General features: G+C 37.3%; 1 protein-coding gene across 1 annotated transcript in view; it reads left to right on the forward strand.

Moving 5' to 3' along the window:
* Window positions 1-18,969, forward strand: part of reck (reversion-inducing-cysteine-rich protein with kazal motifs) — a 66,518-nt gene that overhangs the window by 21,800 nt on the left and 25,749 nt on the right. The window contains exons 3-11 of the mRNA XM_046848476.1: window positions 4,288-4,362; window positions 5,972-6,008; window positions 6,736-6,821; window positions 7,342-7,389; window positions 10,488-10,521; window positions 11,692-11,889; window positions 13,009-13,273; window positions 13,397-13,570; window positions 18,196-18,408. Of these exons, the coding sequence (XP_046704432.1) occupies window positions 4,288-4,362; window positions 5,972-6,008; window positions 6,736-6,821; window positions 7,342-7,389; window positions 10,488-10,521; window positions 11,692-11,889; window positions 13,009-13,273; window positions 13,397-13,570; window positions 18,196-18,408 (1,130 nt within the window). The remainder of the gene's footprint in view (window positions 1-4,287; window positions 4,363-5,971; window positions 6,009-6,735; window positions 6,822-7,341; window positions 7,390-10,487; window positions 10,522-11,691; window positions 11,890-13,008; window positions 13,274-13,396; window positions 13,571-18,195; window positions 18,409-18,969) is intronic.

Here is an 18,969-nt window from a genome sequence, read left to right on the forward strand (position 1 = left end):
TTCATTATTTCAGTGCTTTCTAATATTATATCACAACTTTAACACCATGCCTGACATCCAGACTCTTGGCTGTTGTTTAAAGCGGTGCAGTTCTTTTCGTTCTTAGTTGGGCAAAAATCAAATACAAAAATCAAATACATTTTTTGGTTTGTGGGTATGTAGGGCCAGTCCAACACTTGCTATAAAGCAGAGAATGCATTACCTTATTTTTTTGAACAATGTATTCAGTGTCAGCTGTTAGATATATATAGTCTGGAGGAGAAGTAGTTTTTTTTTTCCTTTTGTACTTATGTGATGAAAAAGAGCGAGAGTGAATAAAAGTTTCCCTCACTCCTCCCATCATACTGAGGAGCAGGTGAGGGCTTTTCACTTACTTTTATTTACTGCAGGGAAAGTATGTGATGAGGCCAAGAAGGCTTTCATAGATTCCCGTCAGTCTTCTAAAACTCCAAAGACATGAAAGAGATGTCTCAAAGAACTTTTTTGGTGGGGGGCAATCAGAAACAGCTGAGCCAGTGGCATTACTTTAACCTTGCACCCTCTGCCAGCAGCAACCCCCTCCTTTCTGAAAAAGAAAGTCCCATTGATATTACAGTGGCTGTCCAGACAACGTTCCAGCTACGGGAAGCCCTCTTATGCCAATAATTGCACCTGCCAAAGAGAGGAAAGTGCGAACACAACACAGTTTATACTGTGCAAATCAGTGAGTTTGTTGATAAATGAGTTTGGGAAAAAAAGACAACTACTGGATAATAAAAATTATTTGACTATAAAGAAATAGAAAGAGAGAATTGGACTCCGAGTCTGAAACATCAACAACTTGAAAGATAGCTGAAAAAAGAGACAAATGTAGGAGCTGAGAGCTTGGGACAATAATGACACCTTGTTAGTGCTGGACTGCTGCATGTTTCTGTGGAGGGAGGGAGAGAGGGAGAGAGAGAGCGAGAGAGAGAGAGTGAGAGAGTGGAGGATTCCAGGCTGTGTCACTGTAATCGCCCAGCTATTTCACCTTAATGGAAGCTTGGAGCTTTGATGAGACGAGGCCTCGAGCCTCTTGAAAGAAGCAAGACGGCCTTCTTTAGATGTTCTGCCTGGCACCCGCCATTGATTTAGCCTTCGAAAGGAAAAGAGAGAAAAACTTTTCTAAATGGACTGGATAGGTCATTCACTCACAGAGGCTCTGGTCCTTTTCTGTTGGAGTGCGCAGCAGATTTCCTTTGAAGAGCCGCCAAGAAATCACTGGCCATCAGCTGCTCTTGTTTTAGGTATACAGAGAGGTTTTTAAAGAATATATGAAATGAACATACAGCAATCTGGACAGGACATTATAAGTAACTGGAGCTTATCAGCGAACAAGCCAAATGAAATAATGCACGGATGTCCTGTGATTCTAATTGCACTAATTGCACTAATAAATAAGGCATTAATTAAAATGTGAGGCCTTAAAACTTCAGACTGCAGTGCGAAACAATTAGATATCTTTTTTTGCTTAATTGTGTATTATTCATTCATACACTAGAAAGCGAACAAACAGGATAGACAGCATAGACTCTGTATGATCCTACATGTATGGTGTCTGTTGTTGTTGTCTATCCACATGAGAACTTAAGAAATTTAAACACGAGTAAAGAAGTCCTTCATTAAAAAAATAAACAATGGCAAATCAGATGCAGGGCAATGTTTTACATGCTTTGAAATCACCTGCATAATAAACGACGAGCACAGCAAAGGCAAACCAACACACAGCATGGACAGCCACCAAAGTAGACAAAATAAAAACCTCTGCTTAGATGTTGATCTCAGAGAGATAAAAATGTCCAGGATGTAGACATGACTAGAATGAAGAGAAGAACAGAGCAGCATCACTTCAGAGGGTTTACCACAAGATACAGACCACCATAAAACACATAAACAAGCCTGTAGTGTTCTGGGACATCTGTCTTAAGCAGTTGACATAGGGAGAGAGATGAGTGGAAGAAAAAGAAATGTTTAGAGAAAAACAGGAAATACTCATAGTCTAATAGTCTTTGTATAGAGCAGGACAGGGGCTAATAGTATGTACTAGGGAATCTCTAATCATATTCAACGATACATAAAATATGCACAAGAATCAGCAACCGATGCGATGCGATATGATACAATTCACCCCGATTACGATGCAGTGCGATCCAATTTCGTTTTGATTCAACACAGTGTGATTCAACACAATGCAATACGATGCAATGGAAAAAATATGATGCTATGCAATTCAAATTGGTACAGGTAGTAAGTAAGTAAAAAAGGTGAATAAAACCTGTTCTTTCTCCAGGAAGATGCAGCTCTACCTCTGCCATGTTAATCTGCCATGCAAATTGCTAAAAACGAAGCATCGCGATACAAATGCCAACTGGTGTCCGATGCACACATTTTTAAATCCATGCATCACATCATTAACTTTTATGCCGCATCAATGCATACTTGTAAATCTTATCATCCCTAGTATGTAACGAATGTCTAGAGGAATGGAGGCATGGAAAGTGCATAGTTATTCTCAGTCTTGCTAAATACTGCATTCGGGAAAAATAATCCAAAATGGCAAAACATTATGATGCATTATAAATCATTGTTGAGGAAATTTACTTTTGGTTAGATGCTAACTGCATTTCGTTGCCTTGTACCTTAACTTGCAATGACGATAAAGTCGAATCAAATCAAATCAAATCAAATTTGACCTTTGTATACAAGAAGACTAGGGACATGATTAAGGGCAAAGTAAATTAGCAAATGGTGGCACTGAAGCTCTCAGGAGTGCATTTGTTTCATTCCTACTCAGTGACCAGTGATTTGTTTTTAACACCATTAAAAGCTTAATATCATGCATTTCGGACTTACTTACTCAATTATGGTTCACTCAGCATTACCATTTCTTCTGACTACTAATGTACATGAAGAGTCCTTTTTGAAATGATCTGATAAAAAATGACTACTTCTTCCACACTCGCTGACGAAACTAATCAAGGATTCGGTTTCCATTTAAATTGCAAAATCTCTATTAAGATTCTACCCTCCACTCCAGAACAGTTTGCATGAATGTATCCTAATTTTGTTAAAGCAGGATTAATTAGCTGAGCATGTGGAATTTGAGACAGTTTTGGCAGATAGGTTTTCTGTCTTGCCTGCAGCAGTTTGGAAGTACGACAAACTGTCCTAGAGGCTCGAATGCTAATTAATCTCTCGTACTGAATGTCCTCTCAGAGTAATCCTAACCACCAAAGCCAAGCAAATTCAAAACAACTATGACACTGTCTTACCTGTGGTGGATTTGACTGGTTTTCATAAAACAAACATTATACTGCTATTTCGCGAGAACTGAAATTCCCTGCAGCAGATTGACAATTAATCACATCATGTGTGGAAAGAACCGAGAGGAGTTTCAAGGTTTTCCGTTCCCATGGCAACAAGTGCCACGTGCCATGTTTTGGTTTCTGTCTTAGCCATGTTTCTGCCCCATTCTGTGACTAGTTTGTTGCCTGATTGTGTTCACCTGTTCTGTGTTACTCCTTGATTAGGTTATCAATTTATTCCCTCCTGTTCCTTTGTTCCTGTTCCTCCTGTTTTTGGTCACAAAGCTTTAACATTTCACACCTATTTAGTATCATCCAAGTCTTGTTTTTTTTTTTTTAGACTTGTTCTTCGTTTTGTATATATTACAGATAGGACTGTAAATTCTCGTTATAAAGAACATGCCAAGTTTGTACACAATTCTCAAAAGACCTGTGTGGTTAAATTTGTGGTCTCACAACAGGTTCACATTTAATACTCTTTATGTTTTTACTTCAAAGTAGCGAAATTTAATGGAGATAAAAAATATGCATTCAAATTCAGCGAAGTAAAAGTTTTCCCATATGAAAATACTCTAAAAACAAAGACACACAACAAAGGAAAACTAATAAGAAAGGCATATTGTTGACTTCTTGAGTCATTGACTTTTTGATATTGTCCATGATATTTTTTATAGCATTTAGTGTTTATATAAACCTCCTGTGTTAATTATTACTGAAGAAATGAAAACTTAGTACTGTAATTGCAGCTGGTAAAACTTCCCAGACTGTGCTGCAATAGAAAATGAACAACCTTCTGACCAATCAAAATCAAGTATTCAACAGTGCTAGAATCTTTAGGTCCTTCTATAAAAAGAGCCGCCAACCCATTAAAATGTTGATTGCCTTATTAGTATTGATATCAAAATGATATTTCTGTTCAATTCTGTCTGCTCAGTGGTGTATTGTATTTTTTTTCCTTCCACAGCTTGCAACTATTAGAAGTGAATCCCGTCTAAGGTATCTACTCCCACGTTTACCGAGTTACTGTCCCGAGTCTATGGTAAGCTGAATCACCTGTCCATCCAGATAAGCTCTGAAGTAAGCAGTAAACGTTCCTTGCTTTTTTTGTGTGACGTGGATCCCTCTGTTTTGGTCTCACCTAAGCAGGGTGAAAAAAAGGAAAGAAGTTTGAAAGATAAAGGCTGACAAACAGCTTCATATACACCACCCTAATCCCTAATTACAAACCTGGAATGCTAGTGGGAGCAGCGTGCAATTACACTCAGTCTCTAATTAGGCAGCAAGTGGAACGCTTTATTTTATTTGGACACGTGTCCTTCTCTAATTTGCCCAAATGGATTTTAGAAGCGGTTTTGCACCACATAGAGCTTCAAATCGCTCTCCAGGTTCCTCGGAATAACACGTAGCACGTGAGAAGATGGGATCACTCAAACACTTTAATTCGAGTGCTTATACGCTTCTTACTCTGTTTTTTTTTTTCCCTCTTGCCTTTCACAAATAACAGTGATAGTGTTTGACAGGAGCTGCTTTTTTCACCTCCCAGAAAGCATGAAGGAATGTTTGCAGTGACATACAACCCTAACTTCAGAAAATATCCTGTTTATTTTGCTGACTGTCTTGTGAAAAGCCAGAAACAAAATCTATGACAAAGTCAGTACACTTTCTCTGTCTCAAGTAGCCATCATCCTGGGAGACCGCCGCTCCTGCTGCAACACAGGCTTTTTTTTTTTATAAAACTTCTACTCACGATTGTTGCATTTCTTTGATCGGCATCGTTTAAGACACAATAACAAAATACTCCTTGCATAATACTGAGATTAGCAAGAGTTTCATGAAATCATTGTACAGCTGGATTTCGTTTCTTGCCTTCGGTTTAGTTTGGTTCAGGCATTTTAAATAATTTTTTAAAACTGCCTCCATTTAGTTTTCCATTTTGATCCTCACCTGCAAATCGCATGAAAATAGCTGTGAATCAGAGTGATCTGAGGAGCTTGAGAAAATGAGAACAAATATATGCAAATGAAGGTGTAAGAATCATGTACTGGAAAAATTAAATAATCCTTCAAACAAACACATGCCGCATAAATTATGATACAAATAAATGCCAAATAAAATACTTACTATAGTTATCCCAATTATGTCACAAACTACATTTCCCATCAGCCTCTGCACGTCACAGGGCCATGACACGTCTGCTCATGCACCAATGATGCTGGATAACACCTGTATATAGAATTACAGTTTTCTGCACCTCATGTCTCTTATTTATGGATTTTGTTCATGTTTTTGTACCCCTGTTCCATTTTTCAGGTTTTGCTCTGTTTATTCGTGTATATTGTATTTAGTTTCATTGTGTTTGTTTTGCATGTGTGCAATTTATTACATTTTTTTCTTTTGCAATGCACTTTTTTGTTTTAATCCTTTTTCAATGACAGATCACAGTCATTTTACTCAAATATATTTACTGTGTTTTTCCAATTTTTTTATATACTATAATTTTTTTCTGGCATAGCTTTAAAATATAATAATAATCAAGTATGCACAAAACACCTGGGAAGTTATGACAGATGTCTTAACTGAATTAAGTGAATTAACTGAACAGTCTTGTGCAGGAGTCTTACCATAATTTGTTGTATTTTTTTCTGCAGAATGAGCTTTGGATCTGCATTAACTCTACATTACCTGGTAAGAACTTTAGGCAGAGATGCATAACAGCGATGTGAGGATGTGTGATTTGATCTTTTTACTCAGTACTTGTACACTCCCGGGTAAAGGACATGGGCTGGTCCAAAAATAAAATACAAAGCTTTTAATGATTAGCAAGCATTAAACACAGATATGTGTTAGTGTTTTTGTGTTAATTTGACATCAAACATTTTAATCTTTATCATGATTTTATCTGTTTTTTCGCTTTTAAATAAACAAGCAAATGTAGGCTCAGGAGAGTCTCAGGAGAGTCTCAGGAGAGTCTCAGGAACGCATTTCTTATTTTATGCCCTATAATTTGTTGTTAAAACCATTAAAAGCTTTATATTTATATTACATTATGAGCGTGCTCTATTTTTTTCTTCCAAGAGTGTATTCTTAAACGAAGGCCTTATGTCTTCCAGAAACAAAAATATCACAGTTTATAGCAATCAGACATCGTGTAATAATATCCATTAAAAAGGAAATGTTTATGTACAATGTACAAATGTTTAGTGATTACAAATAATTTTTTAGTGGAGTATTTTATATATATATATCTGTCGTGAATAAATGTGTGTGGCGTTATAGGTTTCAATTTCAGCTCTTTTATATTTATTTATTTATATTTCGAATAAAAATGGTCAAACAGAAATGCGTGCTGCATTATTCTACAAGATTTATTTGTTTTGTACTTGTTTATGAGTATGTTTGTGGTCTTTTTCAGGGGCATCAAGGAAATCTGAAGGATGGGTCGGCCTCGGCTGCTGCGAGCTGGCCATCTCGGCAGAGTGCCGCAGGGAATGCAAAAAGGTAAATACTCAGATGCTGTTAGCCAAAAAAAAACCCAAGGGAAATGCCCTGGAAACCTGCTACTGTAGAGATACACTGCGAAAAGACACTGAAAATTTAACAGTGAAAATGTAATTACAAATTTTTTGTTAAATATTTCGGATATAAATGTAACATTTATATTTATATACAAAATTTGCAATTATTTGGTCATTTGAATCGTAAAATAGCTTTGCTCTATATACAGATTGTTATTATTAGTAGTAGTAGTAGCAATAGTAGTAACAGTAGTAGTATATTATGTATTTTATTTTTGTAGAAACTATATTTTCGAGAATTTGGAGCTTAAAAAAAGTCTAATTAACTACAGGCTAAATTATGTCATAAGTGATTTATTATTCAGTGTGTACTGAGTATAATATTTATAGCATCTTTTTTGCCCTATATGCAATCTCAGACATACACTTTATGGACACTTTATTTTTTTTTTTTCGGTTAGGACTCAATCTCTGATGTTTTATTTTTTCTTCTTCGTGTCCAGGCATCATCTAGAAATGATATCTCAAAAGTATGCAGAAAAGACACAGAGGTAAGTATTTTGTAAAGTATCCGCTAAACAGCTGATAGAATAAGTGCTCACTTTGAATGTAATAAGTTTAGAAATCTTTAAGTGAGAGTTTTCAGTGTAGGAGGATTTAATGGCTAATTGAGGAGTAATTGAGGAGTTCAGAGTTAGAGCTGATCACAAGTCAGCCTGCAAACTTGATTCAGACTTTGGTGTGACAACTTTCAACTGAACAATAGCAAAACACTGTGTTTCAGATCGTCTTACGTAGCTAATGAATCATGAAAAATCAAACACAATCCTAACTCTTAACTTGCTTTCTGTGAATAACAGTTTGGAATCAGTGGCTAGATAAGAGTAGAGGACGACCAATACTGATACTGATAGCCAGGTTTGATCGCACTCGCCAATAACCAATTAATCAATCAAGTTTTTAAAAACGGATACTGGATAAAAACCAAACAAGCATACTGTAACACTTCATGTTAAATAGTAATGAACTTAATTACAAAAATAAACAATAAAAAGCAGTATTGAATCATGATTCTTATTCATAATTATTAATTAATACATAATTATTAAAATTGTTAATAGTTAATAATTATAAATAATAAATGTGATGTAGCGCTCTTTGTGCAGCGTCTATGAAGCGCACGGGCGCAAGCCGGAAAACTATTTTCTATGGATTTTTGCTGATAGTCGATAATTCCTGGAATCAACTATCAGTGCCGATTAATAAACAAAACCGATGAATTGGTCACCCTCTAGAAAAGACTGCTATAAAGTGTTATAATGATGCATATAGTAAGGTGCTTCTGGATTTCCCAAATATTACTGGCATAAAGGTGTTATGCAATTTCCTTGATCCCACGGCGCAGTTAAATGATTGAATCGGGTTGGTCAGATCATTTATAGAGCACATTCAAATTTATATATATTTTTTACAGTTAATAGTTTTTGTAGTAACAGCTCATAGACAGTAACCTATTTGGTAAACACTTTTTAAAGTCAGGGGCTAATAATAAATGGATAGATAGACAAAGAGTGAGAAAGAGGTTGGTAAAGAACTTCTATTATAGTCGATTATAGTCTCATTGTGTTAATCCTCTTATACCACATTGATCACTGATACATATGTGTAATTATAAGTACATGTTTTACAGCATTAAACATAACTATAATTGGATAAAAAAAGGATGGCAAGTGGATAGTTTATATATATTTATATATTTTATATATATTTGGTATATATCCGATAGAATTTGTCATTATTTGCAAGCTGTTTTGGTATAAAAGGTTGGAACAACTTAAATGGATCTTCATTTTGCTACTTTCTTTAATTTCACTTTCTTTTACGCATACACACACACACCCAAATCTGTGTTGCTCACTGAAATACAGAAACCTCAATTTCATACAGCTTGATCATTACCGCTCATCTTCCCTGGTTCCTCCCTCCATGCACACCATAGTTAATGACCAACCCCACCCTATTTCCACAGAGCAATCAAACAATTCAGAATGTGCTTTTAGAAAAAAAAACAGATTCGCATCACACTACACCCTTGATAATTACTTCCTTTAACGGCATGATACAAAGTTTCTGCCTTTTTTTTTATCATAATATCAGGATCACATTACTATTTTATGTAAATTTTCTTAATTTACAGTTTGTAATGCGAGTAATGAAAAGTAAAATAAATAAATTAATAAATCTTAGTCTTCAAGGTCAAGCCTTGAGCTTCTGTTGAATGTAAAATTGAACGACAAACTAACCAATAGGTATTTCTTAAACTCATAAATCATTTACACGTTTTATGTTGGTATGGACAGTATTAGTTCTATCTCAGTATATTTACCTCTCTTTGTTTTTAGATAAAGAGATAAACAAAACTCTAACCTGGATTCTTAGTAATTCCTCCTGTTTATTTTACATGACATGAAGGTTTATTGTAAGCTGCTCTGTTGCCAGAACTCTGTGTGGTGGGCTGTGCATTTTACACTTTAGCCTGACCCCAGTATTGCCAGCAAATCTGATTGGTTAAAGCAACAGCTTTATGTAATGTAATGTATTTCTGTTATATTATTATAATATGATAATATGCATGCATTACTGGATGCAGCACAACCAAGAGAAAAGCTAAAAAATGAAGAGAATAGACTAAAAGAATATATCAAAATGTAGGTAAGTAAGTGTTTCTGATAGTGTTTAAAGACTAGCAGAAATGGCCTTTATGTCTCTGAGGATCACTCCCAGAACTGAGTCTGAATCTTGATGTATGTTTTAATGAATAGATTTCCCATATGCCAGTCTTAATTCTCACAAATTAGTTTCTTATATAAGTTCCTTACTTGTCATACATGATATATTGGGACATTTTTGGTTTTAGAAGAAATGTGAAGCAATGGAACAAAATATAAAATAAAAATAAATAAAAGTCATTTTTCAGTATAGCACTTATCACATACCTTGGCTTTAATGGATACATTTTCCCTTTCCATTATTTCCTCCTTTAAACTGGATCACCTTCTTTGTCTAAATAAACAAACAAACCACTTGGTATAATGTTTGTTTTGGAGCAGACACATTCCCGCTTTAAACCCAGAGACGCTTTTATCTTATGCCCTCAATTTACGAGCAATCCTGTTTCGAGCCAAAGCACGCAACTTTATAAAGCACTTATGGGAATCCCGAAATTTTCTTTTTAACTTGGCAAGCAAGCCAGAGTAAGGTGTTAATGACCAGTGCTGTTAAGCTCTTCTGAAGGTTCTTTTTAATTGATATTGTTATGATGGCCCAATTTTGAAATTAATTTTAAAAGCAGGAGTATGGAGAAAGATTGTTGCTTGAATGGTATCTCGGTGCTTTATGTGTTTATATACAAAAATATGGGACGGAAGGTTTGAACTGCCTGTCAAGGTCGAAACACAGCCTTTTGAAAATCTTCCAAGGATTTAATCTGTTTTTATTCTTTGATGTTGATATACCGGGGAGGGGGACATGTTAAACAAGGCAGTGCCAAAACCTACAAGTAACAGAATTACTTTCTCTATCAAGAATATTATTGCTTTCTCTAAAGCAGAGCCTGTGTTTAACATGCTCTTTCATTTTTTTTCTGCAGAAACCACTTTACAGCTGTATCACCAAAAATGAAAGTAAGTGCGCAGTGCTTAAACAATCTAAATGATACTGAAATGGCTCATATATTGTCTCATTTGTATTTAGTTTTGGAAATATTGTACAATATTGAAACTGCTTTGTGACTTCTATGTGCCTTAATGTGAGCAAAAAGGAAACAAGACCCCATTCTACTTGGCAAATCATGTTTCTGTGCCTGCAAGGCAAGGGCATGACCTTTCATCTCGTTGCAATTTAGCTCACTAGCGAATGAAATGCTTATTTGTGTTCATATGTGTGTTCACTGGCCTGCAGACACAGTCACAGGGGGTACAGGTTTCCTGTCCGGACTTCGGACCCCCTGACACATAGCCCTTTGCATTATGAGGAATAACCTTTGGTTCAAGTGACCCAAGGGGTACATGGGCTTATGAAACACACAAACACACACACACAGACACACACACACACACACACACACACACACACACAGTAGGGTTTAAATGCTTCTCTTTGTCATTCTTCTTCAGTGTAACAAGCTGAGTGAAAATTCAAATCTTAGAAATATGTACAAGAATTCCTTTTTTATTTTACAAGAATTTCTTAGTTGCAAGTCTTACAGGTTTGTGTAAAGCTTGACTATTCAATGTCGGATCAATTCCATCGTTTAAGCATGTGCTTCAGTGGAAGAAAAAAGACTTTAATTGGATGAATGAGTTAACCTGGTCAATTTGCTTACAGCTCGATACTGAATATGATTCAATATTCAACGTTTTGCATTTAATTATAATTATTATATATATTTCATAATAGTTTTCATTTTTTAATAATTACATTTTCCAATTATTAAAATTTTCTCTCTTAAATAAAAAAAGATCCCAGATTTTTCTTGCGGTTTCTTCTTCTTCTTCTTTCGGCTGCTCCCATTAGGGGTCGCCACAGCGGATAATCCGTCTCCATACCCCCCTGTCCTCTACATCTGCCTCTTTCACACCAACTACCTGCATGTCTTCCCTCACCTCATCCATAAACCTCCTGCTTGGCCTTCCTCTTTTCCTCCTTCCTGGTGGCTCCATCCTCAGCATTCTTCTACCACTATAACTTACAGGCTCAATTTAATTCACTAATGTTATCAGCTTTGAGAATTTGTATTTATTTATTTGTATATTTATTTATTTTGATTGGCTTGTCTTTTTGTGCTCTTGCAGTGGGCTCGGTGTGCTGCAGCTACGCAGGGAGACACACTCACTGCCGGGAATATTGCCAGGCCATCTTCCGCACAGACTCCTCACCCACCGTGTCTCAGATCAACACTGTCAAGGAGTATTGCCAGAGCATTAGCCCTCAGCTCATGAGCTGCGTGGCCAACTATACCAAATCATATCCGACTAGGAGCCCGATTGATAGTGAGCATACTTCCTGCACTCTGCACATCTAACCAATGAGATTATTTTAACTGTTAATTTGTGTTGCTCTCATTGATCTAACATGGAAATGTATGATGGTCTGATACAACTCTGCTAGTAAATTCCAGAAAAATGGCAAAAATGTTCTGCCAAAGTAACCTTTAATTAACCAACATAACTGAGATCAAATTAATTGTACAAGAGTGACCTGGACAAGAAGGCAACAACAAAAAAAAAAAAACACAACAATTGAGAAACACACACATATATGAATTTTTTATTTAATTAAAATAATTATAATAAAAAAAATATATTGTATAAATAACATAATCATAAAAAGAGAAAATAGACTGAAAATGTGTCAAATAAATAGTAATGTATTTATTTATTTATTTATTTTAAGTAATACATTTTTTTAATTTTATTTGGTGGTAACAAAATAAATGTTGTAGCCAAGGTTAGTGTGGAACAACTCAAGTGAACTTCGTCACCTCCACTGAGCACCTGGAATGCAGACTGCACTCTAGACCTTCTTACTCAACATCAATGTCTGAAGTCAAGCTTCTGTGGCTAAGTGATCACAAATCCCCACAGCCACTTACCAAATTTTAGTCAAAATCCTTCCCAAAATAATGGAGATTATTATAACAGGAAATAGAACAATATCTGGAATAGGTCTGGTATTCACAAACATACACAATGTATGTATATACAATGTATATACAAAAAGTTTTGGAACTGTATAAAGTATAATATGTTAGAAGGTTTTGAATGTTTTTTCTAAGCTGCCATAATTATAAACTTGAATATTTATTTACATATGAATCTAATGACCATATAATCCTATTTTACTGAACACAAAAACTTTCACCTAATTTACCAAGCATAAAATCATTTTCTTATTTTGTTACTCTTTGATATTCATTTAAGTGTTATGGTTTCATGCTTTATATGTAGTTATGTGTTTGTGTTCATGTTACACTTTTGTTGAGCAATTTTAGAACCAATACATCATATGCTTCTTACCTAATCAGGACATTTACCTTTTCCACAGGCCATGTAAATTTCTATGCATTCTTCTTGTCATACTTTCTAACCATAAGCATATGTTTCCTCCAGGCCTGTACTGTTGCGACCGGGCTGAGGAGACACACTGCCAGACGGCATGTAAACGGATCCTGCGCACCATGAACACCGAGCAAGAGATCATGGAAGGTCTGATTGAAGAGTGTGGAAGCCAGCCCCTCCCCCAGGACCCACTGTGGCAGTGCTTTCTGGGTAGTGCTCACCCTCCGGCCAAAAGTGACCCAGAGACCTCCCCAACAGCCAAGATGGACTGTGCCAAGCTCCATTGCTGCTCCAAAGCGAATTCCTCACAGTGCAGGTCAGCTTTTTTTTAACCTAGGTTTAACCTTATAGCGTGGCACTTTTGCTTAACACAAAGCAGATCTGACAGGCCCACGTGTTCACGTCTCTGAATGCAGTTGTGTAACATATTGTTCGACAGAGTTATGTGCCAGGAGATCAGCACCAACTGGGGAACTCAGACATGGCAGGAGTTTGACCAGGTCTGTGAGTACAGCCCTGTGGAAACTGATCTCATCACTTGCCTGGCAGATGTGCGGGAACCGTGCCAACTGGGCTGCAAAGATCTTACCTACTGCACCAACTTTAACAACAGGTAACAGATCCCAAAAAAACATTAACCATAAATCTAGGTTCTTTAACTGTAATAAACTGACATTCAGTGCCACTCAGATAAAAATGGGTTCCCTCTTGAGTCTGGTTCCTCTCAAGGTTTCTAACTTATGCCTTCTGAGGGAGTTTTGCTTGATACAGTCCCCACCGGCTTGCTCATTAGGGACAAACTTACAATCTTATTCATTCTTTCTTACAACATTTTCTGTGTATAGCTGCTTTAAGACAATGCCTATTGTTAAAAGTGCTATACAAATAAAAATTAATTGAATTGAATGAGTTAAATAGGTTCTCACCAGCCAGAGGTTCTGTTTTGTCCGAATGGGTTCTTTTTTAGGCCAGTTCACACCATTGCTCTGTCTTTAAATTGCTTTTAAGTAAAAATGAGAACGTGTGTTTGAGGCACTGGTGTTTCCACCAGGGTCCTGGCATATCAATGTGTCACCAGGATAGGCTTCAATCCTGATTAGAAAAAATTGCTTACAGGAAATTAATTAATTAATATATAGTATATGCTGCATCGCAGTCTGCATGGTCTGTGTTATTATGGCGAGAGTGGCTGTTTGTGTGCTTGCACTTCAGGTCACCCATCAGAACTATTCCCAACAGTTTTAGGTTCAGAGTCTCCATCGTGCAATACAGAGACTTGTGGTCAGCTGATTTACAGAATTTGCAACAGCATCCTTATGTTCATGGTTTGATGATGAACTGTTGTCAGATGGTAGAACCCGCCGGCATTTTCCTTCAGATGTGGCTTGGTGAATTGGAGCATTCTTGGGTTGATGGAGAGGACAGTTTCTTTTATGACCTTCAGTGGCTGTTAGTGAAGAATATTGTACTGACAGACAAGGATGTAAAAATGAGAGAAACAATCATGTAGAACAAATCTCAGTCAGTTTAAAATCACAATGCATTCAAGACATACAAACGTGTCTTCTACACCAGTAGATTCTACAGTGGACCTCCTATTTAAAGTTAATTTGATTGATTTTTTCTTCACAATCATAGAGCCTTCCAACCTCCCAAGAGCCTCCCGATAGTGCTGGCTATGCACTTATGTACACAATAAAATGATCAATACAAAATCATGTGTCCAATATAGGGGGATGTTGCATTAATGGTGAAGCATTTTATGCTCTCCTGCAGAGCTGTGTTATGATGTAGCATGATCATCAATTAGAAAAAATGTGAATGTAACGTAATGCAAGTCTTATAAATTATGTTTGTTTTACCTTCATGTGTGGCTATTGCTCAAGTAGTAAACAAATATTACCAGGATGCACTATGGGAAGGCAGCAATCTGGTAAAGTCAATGTGATGCTCTGGGCAAAGTTGGAAAAAACTGTGATGAGTCCTGGGGTTCATGCTGAAGTTTTTTGACACATACCACCTATTTAAACATTGTTGTGCACGCATAAATAGCAATGTCAGTGTCTTCTTTCAGAAGGATTATGTACCCTGCCACAAATTGCTCAAAAATGGTTTCCCAAACATGACAACAGAGTTTAAAGATCTCAGTTTAATTGAGTACCTGTCGGATGCGCTGGACATACCAGTCAGATCCAAGAAAGATCCCCACCTTGCAGTTTACAGGACTTAAAGGATCTGCAGATGATGTCTTGGTGCCAGAAACCACAGCAAATTCTTTAACGGGTCAGAGATGTTTTGGCAAAACAAGGAGAACCTACACAATATGAAGCAGGTGGATTTATTGTTATGGCTGGTGCATGTTTTATTGGTTGTTGAAAGTCAGTTGTCATGTACAGTCATTATTAAATAGCTCTCAAGTCCTAAAATAACTGAAATCACATTTGATGTAGACTTTACTTGGGAAAATGTATTGCATAAAGCAAACTATTAAGATTGATTCCCTCTGCTTAAGATGTTTTACCTTGTCAAAGATATCATTATTTGTAGGCTTTTTGCGCACATCCCCCCAGAGGCTCAGGCATTCAGAGTAATCCAAACTATTCTGTGTATTGTTTAGACTGGACAGGGTTGATGAATCTTTCTTTAAAATGACGGCACCCTTGCCGCTACGGCGGGATGCAAAGGTCATGCAAACAAACCCTGGCTTTTATTTCCTTTGAAGACTTCCTATAGAGGATTGCACTAGTGGGTACCCCTGCAGATTTCAAAAGCTGTTGCTTCGAGGACTTGGCAGTGGCACAGAGCAAAAAACTGAGCATGAAAAAGCTATTGGGGACAAATATGGTTGTGGATTGTTGTGTTTATCTGCAATGCTGAGGGGTACCAGTAAATCCCGCACACACCCTGTCATCGAACGGATGCAGGGGGAAAGGGTCGATTCGCCTTTGAGGTTGTTATTCGAGTCAGCGTGTGTATTGACAGGAAATGCAAAAGGAGTCCAGCATAAGATGAATATGCATATTTAAGCATACAGTGAAGGTTTGTGGAACAACTTAATCATCATGATCCTTTTAGGACAGTTTGTCACATAATTGCTGTGCCTGCGGTGGAGAGCGGAGCCGGGCGGAACGAGCGGTAAGAAACACCTGCAGCTGATGAGACTGATCAGTGCACTCTATTTTAGTCTGGCAACGGCAATAAAGAGGAGCAAGACAACAGCCTAGGGAGAGAGCGCCACCAAGCAGAGAAGAGTCGCTGAATAGTGACTGAGCATGGGCACTAGCTGGAGAAAGGCGGGCCGATTCGCGAATGTGTAGGCGAGCCCCGGCGTGAGTACTGAAAAGGAAGCACCGGGGTGAAAACAAAAGTAATTAAAGAAGCTCTGTTTGGTAAACTTTTGCCTGTCTCTCTTTCTTTATTGGCGTCGCCGGACTAAAACAGAGCACACTGATTAGTCTCATCAGCTTAGTCTTACCACTTGTTCCATCAGGCTGCACCCTCCACTCTAGAAAAAAATGATGGTTTTGTTTGCTGGTTTGGTTTCACATACTGCACTTTATTGACCAAACCAAATAGCAAAAAAAAAACGGTTCAAGGGGTATATGGGGCTGCTTTGGGGTTTCATTGGTTTAATTTACAAGCTGCAACAAAAATGCTGCTTGTAACTCAAAATACACTGCATCAAACCTCACTTGCAACTGAATGGAAACTTCACTCAGATGGAAGCAGTTGGACAAGTTTTTTTGGTCTGCGACAAAAGATTGCTGTGTTCTCACCTGCCAAAAGAACAGAGAAAATGAACCAAGGAAAATGAATTCAAACAGATTTAATGTTTCAAGTCAAGAGTCAAGAAGCTTTTGTTGTCATTTCAACCATATATAACTGACGCATTACACAATGAAATGAAACAACGTTCCTCCTGAACCCTGGTGCTACATACAACATCATTCACAGAAAAACAGAAAACACCAGGCTAAGGCTAGTAAGTGTCCTCGCCACATAAAGTGCATCGTGTGCAACCTGGTGCAAACAGTGCAAAGACAACACAAGACAGTGCAAGACAATACAGGACAAATACACAAAATACAAATAGCGCCAACAGTAAACCTGTTGTATATTACACACTGTGGTGTGTAAGAGATGTAAAGTGAATAGTAGCAAAAAATGTAAACAAAATGTTGTGCAAAAGGAGCAAATAGCAGCAATTTAGAAAGATGTGCAGAAACGGCATGTAAACAGTTTATGTAATGAAGTGATGTAATGTTAGTGGTACCGAGGACATGGATATGTGAAGTGAGTACGAGTGTGTGTTGAGTCCGGGTTGTACTGATGGCTTGAGGGAAGAAACTGTTACACAGTCTGGATGTGACGGCCCGAATGCTTCAGTACTGCTTCCCTGATAGCAGAAGGGTAAAGAGTGTGTGTGAGGGATGTGTGGGTTCATCCACAATGCTGTTGGCCTTGCGGATGCAGCTTGTGGTGTAAATGTCCATGATAGAGGGGAGAGAGACTCCGATGATCTTCTCAGCTGTCCTCACTGTTGCATATGTTAAAGCACCTTAGTTATCTTGGTGTCTTGGTATACTTTAATAAACTTTTTGGAATGGATGAATTCTGAAAAGCTATCCCAGACATAATGTTATGATCTCACACTCTTTTGTGGAAATGGGTTCTTTCTTTCGGTGGTAATGGCTCACACTCCAAAACAAAACATTACAAAATGTTGTAAACAAACACTTCTCTTACCTACAAATAGCTTGTAGAGTCAGTCTGCTGTAAAAGCCAGTAAAGTGTTTTACCAGCACAGACAAAACCTCCACTTTGTATGCTGTGACTACATGATGTACATAAACCTTTTTCTGGGTTAGAAAAAACAAATCACACTGTTGAATGGCATGTGGTTTGGGGGCATTTTTCAGTTCTGTCAAGGGGTACCTATTGAGCATCAACGGATCTGTTACATCTATGCAGATTCATTTAATCTCTACTGGTCCGATGTTGGTCAGGTCATAGACTGCTTGGAATTGGCCCCAAATTATGAATTTCCATGTTTAGTTTAATAGCTTTTATTGTTTTTTTAAGAACTGTACTAAAAGCTTTCACTTCGCCAAAGCCAAGACAGCCCATTAAGACTTTTTCAGTCTGGGTAATAAACTGTCATGGTCAGGAGTGGGATACTTGAAAAGTGCTAAAGACATTCAATTAATGTTTAACTCTCTACCTTTTATATTTTCTCAGGCCAACTGAGCTCTTCCGGAGCTGCAACATCCAATCTGACCAGGGTGCGATGAATGACATCAAACTTTGGTCCAATGGAACCATAAAGATGCCTCTGATGAACATCCCAGTGTTGGACATCAGAAAGTGTCGGCCCGAAATGTGGAAAGCTGTGGCCTGCGCACTCCAAATCAAACCCTGCTTCAGCAAATCAAGAAGTAGTGTCATCTGCAAGTGTGTATTCCAGTCTTTACATATTAGTCCTGTCTATTTTCTCTCCATATTTAGTTCAGTTCAGTTTTTTATTTGATTTGAACTCATTAAACTCAAGTTCTTTTCAAAGAACAGTATCAGCAAAAAGTTACACTGACTGTATTACACTTACTGAGTGTAAGTAAGTGTGTATAATTCATGTTAACAGGGCAAATATATAAATATGTGTAGTACCAGTCAATAGTTTGGACACACCATCTCTTTTTCTTTATTTTTTATTATTTTCAATATTGTTCATTAATACTGAAGACATCCAAACTATGAAAGAGCACTCATGGAATTATGTAGTAAACAAAAACTTGTTAAATAACCCAGAATATGGTTTATATTTTAAAATCTTCAAAGTTGGCATTCTTTCATGACAGCCTCATGATTTAGTCACCTGGAATTGTTTCCAGAGGTGTTGAGTGCTTGTTGGCTGCTTTTACTTCACTCTCTGGTCCAAACCATCTCATCTGGATTTGGATCTGGTGATCGTAAAGGCCAGCTCATCTGATGCAGCACTTCATCACTCTCCTTTTT

Source organism: Silurus meridionalis, chromosome 4 (assembly GCF_014805685.1).
Source record: "Silurus meridionalis isolate SWU-2019-XX chromosome 4, ASM1480568v1, whole genome shotgun sequence".
NCBI classification, from domain to species: Eukaryota; Metazoa; Chordata; class Actinopteri; order Siluriformes; family Siluridae; genus Silurus; species Silurus meridionalis.